This window comes from Perca fluviatilis, chromosome 5 (assembly GCF_010015445.1).
Source record: "Perca fluviatilis chromosome 5, GENO_Pfluv_1.0, whole genome shotgun sequence".
Taxonomy (NCBI): Eukaryota; Metazoa; Chordata; class Actinopteri; order Perciformes; family Percidae; genus Perca; species Perca fluviatilis.
This window is the reverse complement of record NC_053116.1, coordinates 33,840,285-33,852,784: the sequence shown is the minus strand read 5'-3', so window position 1 is coordinate 33,852,784 and position 12,500 is coordinate 33,840,285. Positions and strand designations below refer to the sequence as shown.

At 44.9% G+C, this 12,500-nt stretch overlaps 1 protein-coding gene across 1 annotated transcript in view; it reads right to left on the bottom strand.

Moving 5' to 3' along the window:
- Positions 1–7,432: 7,432 nt before the first annotated feature.
- The window catches only part of adnpb (activity-dependent neuroprotector homeobox b), a 12,605-nt gene continuing 7,537 nt past the window's right edge, over positions 7,433–12,500 (bottom strand). Inside the window, 3 exon segments of the mRNA XM_039801412.1 lie at positions 7,433–10,594; positions 10,596–11,498; positions 11,621–11,713. Of these exon segments, the coding sequence (XP_039657346.1) occupies positions 8,540–10,594; positions 10,596–11,498; positions 11,621–11,713 (3,051 nt within the window). The 3' untranslated portion in view covers positions 7,433–8,539.

The window sequence follows — 12,500 nt, the reverse complement described above, 5'->3', positions numbered from 1 at the left end:
CGGCATATTGGTTATGATTTCTACACATACTGTATGTGTACACAGGTTCATTCTGATGTGAAACATCAGATTATTATTAGATGAGATTATTAGATGACTTTGCGTAAAGTAATTGGGGGAAAACTTCAATTGCAATTATTAACGATATAGATAGTGACACATATATCACAATTTATGTCGACATATGTAGTTCTTAAAAACTAGTTTTTAGCAGCAAAAAGAGCACTGAGGACCCATTCCTCTGCGTATGACACCTATACGCACAGGAAAAAAACATACCAAGCAGCTATTAACGTCATATTTATGCTATTTACGTCATACCTGGGTAAATAGACGTACACGTCTCGCCACTTCTGTAAACGTCCCCTGGGGTTGTTCTGAAACGAAAACTTGACTCAAACTTGGAGTCAATATTTGGTACATGAGCAGGGAGGAGAGGCGGAGGAGGCTGTGACAGGTGACACTGGCTAACTGCACACACACACACACACACACACACACACACACACACACACACACACACACACACACACACACACACACACACACACTTTACTTACTATGAACTGTGATAGTAGCAGTTTTCCACAGTGGAAAGAAAATGTGAACATGGCAGATCCTCCAAGCTAACAGAGACAATGTAACAGCTCAAAGCTTAAACCACCAATTTTGTTGAAAACATGTAATGGCTCTAAGTCCCAGATAGCATTAGGATTGGTCAGACACCTCATGAGCCGGCATATTGGTTATGATTTCCACACATACTGTATGTGTACACAGGTGAGGAGAAACCAGCCCATAGAGAGATTTATATATGGAGGTCAATCAGAGAGTACCTCTGTGCACATACGCTGACGACCTCTCTGCAGAAGCATAAAGTTAAAGTATAGGGATGTCTTCCCATTTGTGTCCCACCATCTCCTCCCATTCAGCTGAAAGTAAACTACGATAATCATATACCACACTTCGGTAGGCTATTTTACAAATTACTCTTGAAAGGTTGCTTTAAAACACAAAAAGGACACAAAAAACGTAATAATAAAAATATCTACATATTATGTATATTAAAATAAATTAATAAATGCTCAACAAGTCTCTAAATGCCACATATTAAGTCCTAGGAAAGCTGCATGGTTATTATAGTGACTTTTTTGTGGGACAATGAAAAAGACCAAGTATGTAATGTAAATAGGCCAAGTATGTAATGTAAACACACTTGTATACATTAGACACAGAAGTATATCATGATGTCACTTCCTTGCCATCCCAAAGCACTGACTGTGAAACCACACCTGTGAGCCAATCTGTTAAACACAGCCATCAGGTGCGCAAACTCATGATTGCTTACAGTTTCTTTCCGGTTGCTAACACACTAAAATGACATGCATAGCACAGTTGTTTAAACTGACACACAGAGAGCAAAACCTCTTCTCGAGTCTCCGAAAGTCTAAACACATTTTCTGCTTTACACACATTTTGCAATTCAAAGTGGCCCTTTTTAAATGCACTGAACACGGTTCTCTGCATAAGACACAACAATCTGACATAAAGTCACGTTTGCCATTTCAAAAAAACACTGCCATTCAAAATGACACTACATGAGCTAATTGGCCAATGTATGTGTCACCTGGCCAAACACCTCAGTGGTTAATTGTTACCACTTCAATCAGGAAGTAAGCATTATAAAAAGACCACGGGTGCCTCTTTTTTTTCTATATATTTTTTCTGCAGTTTTCCTTTTCAGTTTACTGTTTTTTTGTAACCATATTTCAATTCAGTCCAATGTAAATATATCTGCTGTGCATATGTTGCACTGACTTGTTTGGTGAAAAATAAAAAATGTTTCAACAGCACATGTGTGTATCTGCAAATATTTCTGTGCATGTGAACAACCTGAAGAATTTTCTACAATTTGAACTATTTTAGTATTATGGCAAAGCATTCTAAAGATGAGAGTGCTTTTCATTATGCCCAACAGTGTGTAGTTGGTTAGACAAAAATTCTACATGAATAACATGAATGAAGTGTGTGCCATGTGGTGCAAAAGTTAGATTTTTAATAATGCTGTATGTAGTTTTGGTTACAGTGCTTGCAGGATATATGAGGTATTTTGCAGTTTGGGTGTATGGTTTTGTGAATTGCAAAATTGTGTTTTAGCAATTGGAAAACTGTAAATGTAGACACACCAATCAGCACTATAAAAAATGCAGCAGGTAAGTCTAGTATTATATTTGTTGTTTATTTTTTTACTGTAATTGTAACCTGTACTGGATACAGTATTTCATGTTGGTCTGTTGTTTGCTGAGCTAACAGTGGTATGCACACTACTGTAGTAGCTGTATAAAAACTGTGACATGTTTTGTTGTGATTCTCCATGTTGACATGTTGACTGATTTGGGTATATGGAGAGAAATAAATGATATTTTCCTCAGTCTGCAGCATTGGTCTTGTGTAGTGTCTGTTGAACTTATTGTATATTTGCACTTTCTCTGTGTACTTCATTTACAGTACTCGAATCACTGAGAAGTAGAATTGCTAAAAGTGTTTTAGGTTAGCAACAGCAGTGGTTAACTGGTTGAAAAAGAATGAAGTCGTATGAAACGTGTTTGTTTCGTAAGGTAACAAAATATGGTTTTATGAATTAGGGTCTGAGGTGTTCCGCTAATTGGGTGTGTGGTTGTGCTAATTGTGTGTAGTGTCTTGAAAAAACGGTTCCTGTTTTCAAAATAGTGCTTAAGCAATCGAGGAAAAAAACAACTGTGTTACAAATTTAATAATTACTACTCAGGATAGGTATTTTAGAGGATTAAAGGGAAAGCTCACCCCAAAATCCATAATTGTCCTGTGTCGTGCTATTCATCTCACACTGAGATACTGGCAGTAAAGATTGTTGCCTTCTCTCAAATGTGATGGAACTGGGCTTGTTGTTCTCAAAGCGCCAAAAATACATTTGAAAAACTCAACAGCAATGTTTCTTTCCAGAAATCATGAATTGGTTACTCAAGATAATCCGCAGACCTGGTCGTGAGCAGTTTCGTGGAGGATCTATTTTCTTTTTAACCGAACCACACCCGCCAACTGTGTCTCCTTTTAGCTCTGTTTTGTTTCCCAGCAACGCCTGAGAAAAAGAATCTGTCTCTTTAGCTGCTAAATGCTCCTTTTGCTGCTTTTTTTCACCAGCTAGTTGCAAACTGTGTCTGTCTGCTGTTTGGTGCTGTGCAAGTATATTGGACAGTGGGTTTCTCGCTTTTTCACTGACACACACACACACACACACACACACACACACACACACACACACACACACACACACACACACACACACACACACACACACACACACAGTCCCTTCCCTCCTTCTACCTTCAGTGCGCACACCATTGCAGAGGCCCTCAGTCTGATGGGCCTCTCTCTGTCTCTATCTCTCTCTCTCTCTATCTCCAGTGAGATGATGAAGATGATGTCACCAGCTGAGTTTCTGCAGCCCTATTCATGCAACATCCTGGACAGTTTGATTCACATTTGGACAGGCAGGTTTGGTTGGAGGCTATTTACAACACGTTGTTGGCTGTCACTTAAGGTGACAGAACTATTCACCCGAGCTGCCCGCAGCCCAACATTTCCTCCGTCTCTGATGCAAAAGAATCACTCAATCACTAATCGCTCTCAGTTACAATGAGCTGTGTGCTAGCTAGGTGGGCGAAGGTTTTATCTGCAGAGTTGTCTGCAGTTCGGATGCGGGATATGTGCGTGTGATTGTCACTTTGAAATGGATCTGGCAATAAATCACATTTTAGTCCCTGGGGTTGATGTATAATGAGTGAGAAAGGGTAACTTTTGGGCACAGTTTTTCACTATGCATTGTAAACTGGTTTCATCTCTGTAAAATGACTGTGATGACGTAGATCAGTGATTCCAAACCTAGGGAGTCAAGCACATTTCTCAAAATGTTGAACTATTCCTTTTAAAATAAGGGAAATACTGGATGTCGCCACCCACCAGTAGCCATTGCCCCATTTTTGGGGCGTCACAGGCCAAAACTAGAGTAGGAGGAGGGTGGTACAGTGTCGCCTCACAGCGAGAGGGTTCTGGGTTGTAGGCCGCTGACCAGAACTTGACAAATATCTTGATTTGACTTCAGTTAAACTCCAAACTGATTGTTCTTCTCTGTACTGACCTTCAATCAGTCAGACTGGCAGAAGTCTGGTTTCTTGTCACCTTCCTCTCCTCCTTTATGTCCCCTCCTTATTCTTGTCCCTTCATTTCCTCTCACGTCCCTTCTTCTTTCCAGTCTCACCACCATCACACAAATTACTTCTCCCTTTTAGAATTGGCCACAGGTCTCGCTCTATTTTCATTACCTCGCTTTTCTCTGCCTACTGAATCATTCAACTTCGTCCTATATTCTTTCCATGAATCATTTGCACCGTGCATGTGCATGTGTAGCGGGGCTGTTCTAACTGCAGGAGGCACTAGCAGTGGGCTAGGTCTGCAATTACCCCCCCACCCCCCCTCCTGCCCCTCTATCTCTCGCTCTTCAATCCTCCCCCTCTGCCACCCACTCGCACCAGCCTCCCCCCCACCCCCACTCCATCACCAAGCACTGCAGAACAGGCCTCTTGTCTCCCTTGCAGTCTGCAAGGCCTTTCTTTAGCCTCCCCCCCCCCACATCCTCTCCTCCTCCTCCCCCCCCACCCTCTCTCTCTGTCTCTCTGTCTCTGTGCTGGTGTCATTGTCCCGGTTTGTGTGGCACTCTGATCTAGATGACCTCTAGCGATGTGAAATATTCAGAGGATATGAAGTACATGATGAAATTCTGTGAGCATCACTTTTATTGGCGCACGCTCTCGTACAAATTTGTTGTTATTTAGGCCTACCCCCCCTACCCCCTCTTTTCAGAAGGCTCTCATGCCGGCTCCTGCCAGTTTCCTACCGTGGGGGTCCACAGCTCGTCTTCCATTACAACCTGCTCACGAACCCCTCTACATGTCCCCTTCTCCTCCTTCCTCGCCCCACCTCCTCTAATCCCTCTCCTCCTCTCCTCCTCTCTCACGCCCTGATTGCCATGTGACCACAGCTCAGGTTGATGCGGGCTGCAGGTCAGGAGGGGGTCAAATGCTAAACTGACCTGTGGCTAGCTCAACCAATTAGCCTCCCTCCTCTCCTGTTAAATGCACGCGAGAGGCTGTTGTGTCTCGGCAGCCTGCGCCTCTTTGTGTCTGACATCACCCGCGCACGCCAGGGCCTCTCTGTGTCTCCCTCCTCTGGCTATAGGGGGCGCCAGGCTCTACAACACCACCACCATCACACGCCCCCCTTCCTCCTCTCTCCCTTCTTTCAATCTCTCCTCCTCCTTTTCCCTCCCCCCCTACACCCCTCCTCCTTTTCTGCCCCTACCTCGCCCCTCCCCTTTTTCTACCTTGCTACTCTTCTCCTCCTCTCCCTCCTCTTTGCTTCTCCTCCCTCGCACTCCCATCTCTCTCTGACTCCCCTTTTCCTCTCCTTCCCTCCCCCCCAGCTCCTTTGCCAACCCCTTCCCTTGGTCTCCCTCTTTTTTTTTTTTTTTTTCTGGGCTTCCTTGTTTTCTCTCTTTTTTTTTTTTTTTTTTGTTTTTGTCTCTGCACACAGCACTGCAGATGAGGCCTCCGCCTCCCCCACAGTCTGCCAGGCCTCTCTCACTCTCTCTCTCTCTCCTTCAGCCTCCCCCACCACTCCTTCCCTCCCTCCCTCGCACTCCTTACAACAGCATAGCAACACTGACTAGCCAGCCAAGGAGAGTCTTGCCTGTCTCACTCTCTCCCTCTTGCACTGGGGTAATTTCCCTCCATTTTAGATTCCTCATCCCAGGGCGGTAAGGGATGGCATTTTAATTGAATACTGTGAGGTAAAAATATATGAAGTGAATGAACACATCCGACCTCACTCAATTTACCTGGGCTGCTAGAACAGCGTGACTCACAAGATGCAACTTGTTCAGATCTGATCGAACGCTACGCTGGGGGGAGTACCGTTCATCCAACGGTGGAGCATTGTCAGCAAAGGGTTAATAACGTAGTGTTTTATCTCTAGCCAAGGCTTCTCCACCTCTAATTAGAGCTGCATCGAAGATTATTTCCATTGGGAATTAATCTGTTGATTTCTTTTCTCGAATCATCGATTAGTCGTTTGGTCTATGAAATGTCAGATAAATTGTGAAAAAATGTTGATCAGTGTTTTCCAAAAGCCCAAGATGACTCCTTCAAATGGCTTTGTTTTGTCCACAACTCAAAGATATTCACTTGAGAGTAGAGCTGGGCAATATGGAGAAAATCAAATATCACGATATTTTGGACCAAATACCTCGATTTCGATACTTCAACAATATTGTAGTGTTGACTACTGGTGCTTTCACAAAATATTTACACAATGAGATTTTTAGTAAATAATCACCAGTAATGTGGATACAATGACTAAGTGGGTAATGGCAAACAATATAACAATTACAACATCAGAAAATGACATCACTTTACTGTAATGCAGCTCTTTAAAACCAGGAAAAGAGAACACTTGTGTCATATCACGATATCCAAAATCTAAGACGATATCTAGTCTCATATCACGATATCGATATAATATCGATATATTGCCCAGCTCTACTTGATAGTCAGAGAAATAAAGAAACTAGAACAAATTCACATTTAAGAAGCTGGAATCAAAGACATTTTTTCTTCATCTTGTGAGGCTGAATTGAGAAATCTAAAATATTGACAATACTGTATTCTTGCCATGTATTCTATTTCTCTGGATCTCCATCATCATGGATAAAGCATACAATTAGGCTATTATTGAGGTTTGAATGTTTCTTTTCAACAGTCAGTCCTCACTTTAAGGGCATGTGCAAGCCCCCACCCCCAGAAACAATGCGCTCCTTCCGAAAGCCATTGTTATCGTTGGCACCCTGCGTGTATCCCGGACGTCCCATTGGTTTACACTTCTGAATGATCCCGCCCTCCATATATCACTGCCTATTCAATGCAAAAAAAAAAAATTCCCGTATTGGATTTCATTTTAAGGACATTTAGAGGCCTGAAGCGGTGAAAGAATCCCGCCATCAATGACCATTAGCCATACAAGCTTTAGCCTCTACTGTGAAAGTAGAGTGTAAAGTGCTCTGTAGTGCATTTTCAACCATAAAGAGGGCACTTCATTTACTGTTGTACTACTTAATATCACAAAGTTTAAAATGTGACAGTTTAGCAAGATGTACAAATTGTAGTTTAAATAGAAAATATACAATTAAGACAATTGACAGTTTGTTTTCAATACTCCTAATCTAAAAGCAATAAAGACATTTACAGCTTTTCCAACCATGGTTGTGCATCAGGAATCATTTCTGTGCACAATCCCTCTGTTCACAATCCCTTAGTTTGAACAAAAAAATAAAATTGGTGCGGCCATTAGTTCTGTGAGAAGCACAAACACAGCACTTTATTGTTCATAAATGCTTCAAGTGAAAAATGAAAACATGAAACAAATACACACAATTCAAAGAACACAAATTGAAAACAACTATTTTTTGAAAAAAAGAAAAAAAAAAGTGCTTTCACTTTTATGGATGCCAGTATGGTGGTTACCGTCCAGTCTTGTAGGGCAAAGAAACCTCAAGGTAAAATTATGAAAATAGAAAGCAAGTACAGTACAGTCAAGGCTAATGAGCATAAGGCTGCAAAAAGTTAATGAAATGCTCCTTTAAACTGTTAAGGGAAATGAGAATAGCTGGGAACCACTAATCTTTCAGAAAATGAATCATGAAAAAAGGAAATTAAAAAAATAAAATCTAATTAACTTTAAAGCAAAAACAAATCAATTCTGTTATTTCGTTTATATATAGATATATTATTTTGCAAAAAAAACTAGGTTTTTGTTAAAAAATAAACTTAAACATACGAGAAAATACCAGCCACCAAAGCGACAACTATCGTTAAGCATACCAATGTAGAACATATGAGGCTACCTTACACACAGGTAATAGCAAATATTTAAGGGTACATGTACGGCAACATCTGTCCAAACATGTCTAAAAGACTGTACAAATTTACACTACCCATCTCAGTAGAACTACATGAAAAATGATGGATTATCTGGTCAGCTTTAAAGCTTTACCTCACAACAACTCAATATTTTAAAGCCACGCTTACAAGTTCAGTGGCTAAAAATCAATGCTAACAACTTCTTATCTCAATGTAATAAAGTATATAGAAGGCAAAACACTTTCTATTTGTTTGGTGTGACTTCGGTTGTCTTTGCACCTCCACCTTCCCACTCAGGAAAGAAACATTAAAACTTTGTTCACAAATGTTTACATCAATCCTAGCTGCTCGTTGAGTCCTGCCTTGAAAAAGTCATTGGATGGCTTGTTGCTCTCCTCATCGCTCCCCTCCTTCACGGATACCCAGTGGAACTGGGCGACGTCCTTCAGTTCATGCGAGGCAGATTTGTTGGCGTCGATCGAATCTTAAGCGTCCCTCTCCGGCTGCGCCAGTCTTTTTGATTTCATCAGTCAGACCTGCTGTTTGCCCAGCTGGGCCCCGTCTCTCCTGCTTCTCGCAGATGATGGTACAAACTTGGGAATAATGATGGGCAGAGGGTCTCTACCTTTAGCAGCCTGTCTTCCTGAGCCCTCTGTGGGCCCGAAACCATTCTCTACATGCGCCTCTTCGTCCTCATCGTCCTCATCCTCATCTTCTTCATCATCATCGGACACATCATCAAGATCCGAAACGGTCTTAGCTCCCGTCCTCGGCTCCGCTCGCTCCTGAGCTCCAATAAGCGGTTTGTTACCATGGAGATGTACCTCTCCCTCCTCGTCCTTCTGCTGCTCTTCCTCATCACTGTCCGAGTCGATGGCAATAGGCTCCGAGAGGTCCAGAGGTATTTTCTGTGGTAAGGTGCTGTTGATTGTCTCGGTTTGGTCTCTGCTGGCACTGTTGGGTTTGGGGCCGGATGGCGTTGTTTTAGTACCCTCCGCCGTCCTGGTTGGCCTTCCCTTCCGCGGCGGGGCCACGCCACCGTTAGCAGCCACGAGCTCCCGGTGTTTCCGGAGAGCCTGCTCCGACACCCCTATGTGCGTCCTCGACGTTCGCCTCTTGTTACGGCCGCCCTCGTACACGCCGTCCGCGACGAACGCCAGCTCGTGGCTCACTTTGCTGAGCTCGTGCATGCTGAACCCCAGCAGCACGCTGGCGCTCTGGGTTTCGCACTCCTGTACGCATTTCCTCCTCTTGTTGACAAAGTGGCTGGAGATGTCCGACTTCCACAGCCACAGGCTGGCGGCCAGCTTCTCCACCTCCCGCTGCGTGGGATACGGCGCCTGGTTGAAATACTGGGTTAGAAACGCCTTCCTGGATTCGTACGAGTTGTTTTCGTGTCCTTTGGGGTCGAGAGCCAGAACCACAGGTTCGTCCGGATTTTCCACAAACGTAGACGGGCCGTTGACGTCCCGCGGGTAGGCCCTTTCCCCGGGGGGCCTCCGGCGCTTTGGTGCGCTAGTGTCCGAGCTATCAAAGCTGGCCCGTTTCAGAGTGCTGCTCTGGGCCTGGCCGACCCGAGAGGAATGGGTTGCCCGGCTTTCCGGCCCATTCTGAGATTTCCCGACACCTCGACAGTGCACCAAGTGTAGCGTGATGGTGGAGGCGGTCATGTTACTGGTATAAACCCCCAAGCAGTGAATACACTTGTAGGTCAGTTTCTTTTCTACAGGGTGCACTGTCTGAATCACCTGATGTCTCTCTCTCAGGTGGTGGGCCAGTGAGTCTGAGATTGGGCCCTTGAGGATAGAAAAGCACAGAGGACACAGCGTCTTGCCCACGTCCCTCTTGTAGGGCACGGATGCCTGTGGAGCACTCTTGGTTGGTGCGCTGTCAGCCGCCACTGAAGGCGTTTTGGGCGGGTGCTGAGGCATCAACTTCTTGCCCGACATTAGGGAGGCAGACAGGGCTGGCGACACAGAGGTGTTGTTGTTTTGTGCGTGAAACGCCACCGACTCCTCGGGGGCGTCTTTCATGTTGTAAGTAGTGACAATCAACTGAACGTTCTTGGGATTGCCCTGCTGCAGAGTGAGGTCAAAGGTCAGGGGGGAATCTGTGCGCGGGCCAACGCTCTCGTCGGGGTGCGACAGCCGCATGTGGGCCACCATCTTCTCGACGTCATTGAAGGTTGCGCGGCAGTGCGGGCAAGACAGACCGTGGATCAGCATGTGGTTTAACAGGGTGTCACTGGGGAGATAGCGGTTGCAGTAGAGACACTTGCTGGTGAAGTTGTGGATCTTCATGATGTAGTTGGCTACGGCAGGCACTTTCTCGGCTTTGTGCTCCTTCTCAAAATGAGCGCTGTACACGTTCTCTGGGAAGAGCTCGTTGCAGATGGTGCAGATTTTCCACTTCTGGGTGTAGGATGTGCCGAGGACCGAGGAGCCGCCTTTCTTGGCGGTGACGGAGGCTACGGTGGTCGCTGCTGCCTGGACGCGTGAACCCAGGGGGTTGGATTTGAGCGAAGAAGAGGCGCTGACCACAACTGGGCCCCGCAGGCTGGCCGGAAATAAGCTGCTTTGCTGCATGCGACTGCTGGGGAACAGAAACCTGGGCGTTCCCGGGTAGAGAAACCCTCACCTGCTGGCTGCCAATAGAGAACGACTGAGTCCCTGACTTTAACCTCACTCCGTCGTGCTTCATCCCGGAGAGAAGATTTTGAGCGCTGAAGCCCGTCTTTGATGAGATGATAACTCGACCCAGCTGCTGTGAGCCAGGAGACCTGGTAGTGGCCATTACTGCACCTTTCGGGCCCATCCCAATGATGGTCTTGTCTCCCTGGGTTTTGGGGGGGACCATGACGATGGGTTTGGGACGGGGGACTATGACACTGGTGTGCCCAATCATGGCCGTCACCTGGTAGCCAATCCTCTCGTGGTCCTCTATGACATGTTGGACAAGTGCCTCGTAGGTCCTCGGAACAAACAGACACTTCTTGCAGTGAATCTGGTTACTGGCAACATTGTTTGTGTTATTACTCTCTGTATTCCCCGTGCCACCATTCTGAGCACTCGTCTTCTCCCCTGGTTTCACAATATAGGGCTGGGCCACTTGCTGGAAGTGTTCCCGGTAGATGTGCTTGCGCACTACATTGTACAAAGGGTCCCTGTAGGTGCACTTCTTGCAGTAGTACACCGCCTGCTCCACGCTGTCACCGGCCCTTTTCAGCACCCCGTCCTTCATCACGATCCCGCCGGCTCCCGCCACCATCCCAGCGGGGCCCTGCCGCACCGTGCTGTTGGGCATGTGGAAAAGTTTGATGTGCGTTTCCAGAGTCTTTTTGTTACCGTTGTAAGTGCAGTAGGGGCAGTTGAGCAGAATGTTGTTCTCAAAGTCCTCGCTGTGGACATTGCGGAAATGGCTCTTGTATGCAGAGAAGTACTTGGATGAGAAGAGGCAGCCAGAGCAGCAGAAGGGCTTGGATCTGTAGTCCTGGAGACACACAGGTGGGAAAAGCTTAGACTTTACAAGTTCTTTGTCTGTCTTTGTCACACAACTGAACTATATTTTTTGTAATACATTTTTTATTGGCATTCACATAAAATGATACACACCTGGACTTTGGTATGTGATGGTTCCCACATGCACACATCTTCCCAGTTAGTGTGCTTTACATACACCTCTGGAGGAGTATATTCTTTGTAGTCCTAAACAACAAGGAAATAAAAATTAATACTTGATGATGAATCAAAAAGGCACAATCACTAAGGACATATTTTAAACATTCATGAGGCAAAGACTGCCTCTATGGATGCATGTGATAAATGCATGCATGGTGCATCTTCTTTTGGGTGATGCCAAAGCATGCTTCCGTGATGATGAATGTTTACGTAGGGACAAAAAGAAGGGGTTTCTGGGTAACTGCGGGCAATAGATTTGTTGTCATTGCTGTCCTGTGTGTTAAACGGAAGCCGAATGAAGGAGCGCAAAACAAAAATGCACTGAGATTAGTCCTTTCGAATTTCTTTTCTTCCATTTTTCAGAAATATTTCACAGGGTTGGAATTGTACCTCTGTTCTCAGCTCTCTTTTGTCCTCTGGGACACATAAATGTGTCAATATTTTTCACTTATGGTCTCTAGAATCTTATTGTGTAGATACAGATTCTGGCTCATAGTTCTCATGTGTAAATAAATGGCAAATAAAACCTGATCTGTGACAGAAACCCCAGCTAACCAGTGGTGTAGTCTAATTTATTGAGGTGGGTATACTGTACCACATACATACATTTATTTTTATCATCTCGCTCCACGCACGCACTATGCATTGCGCTCAGTGAGAAAATAGGGGGTCGATAAAAGAGGAGAAAAAGTCTCTGTCTTCTGTAGTGTTGCTCAGTTTTTTGTCACATTACTTGACCCCGTATGTGCAAAAACATAAACTGAAGTGAAAGTGCTGTCACAGAACTATGTTTGTAAGTGGGTATACGGAAATC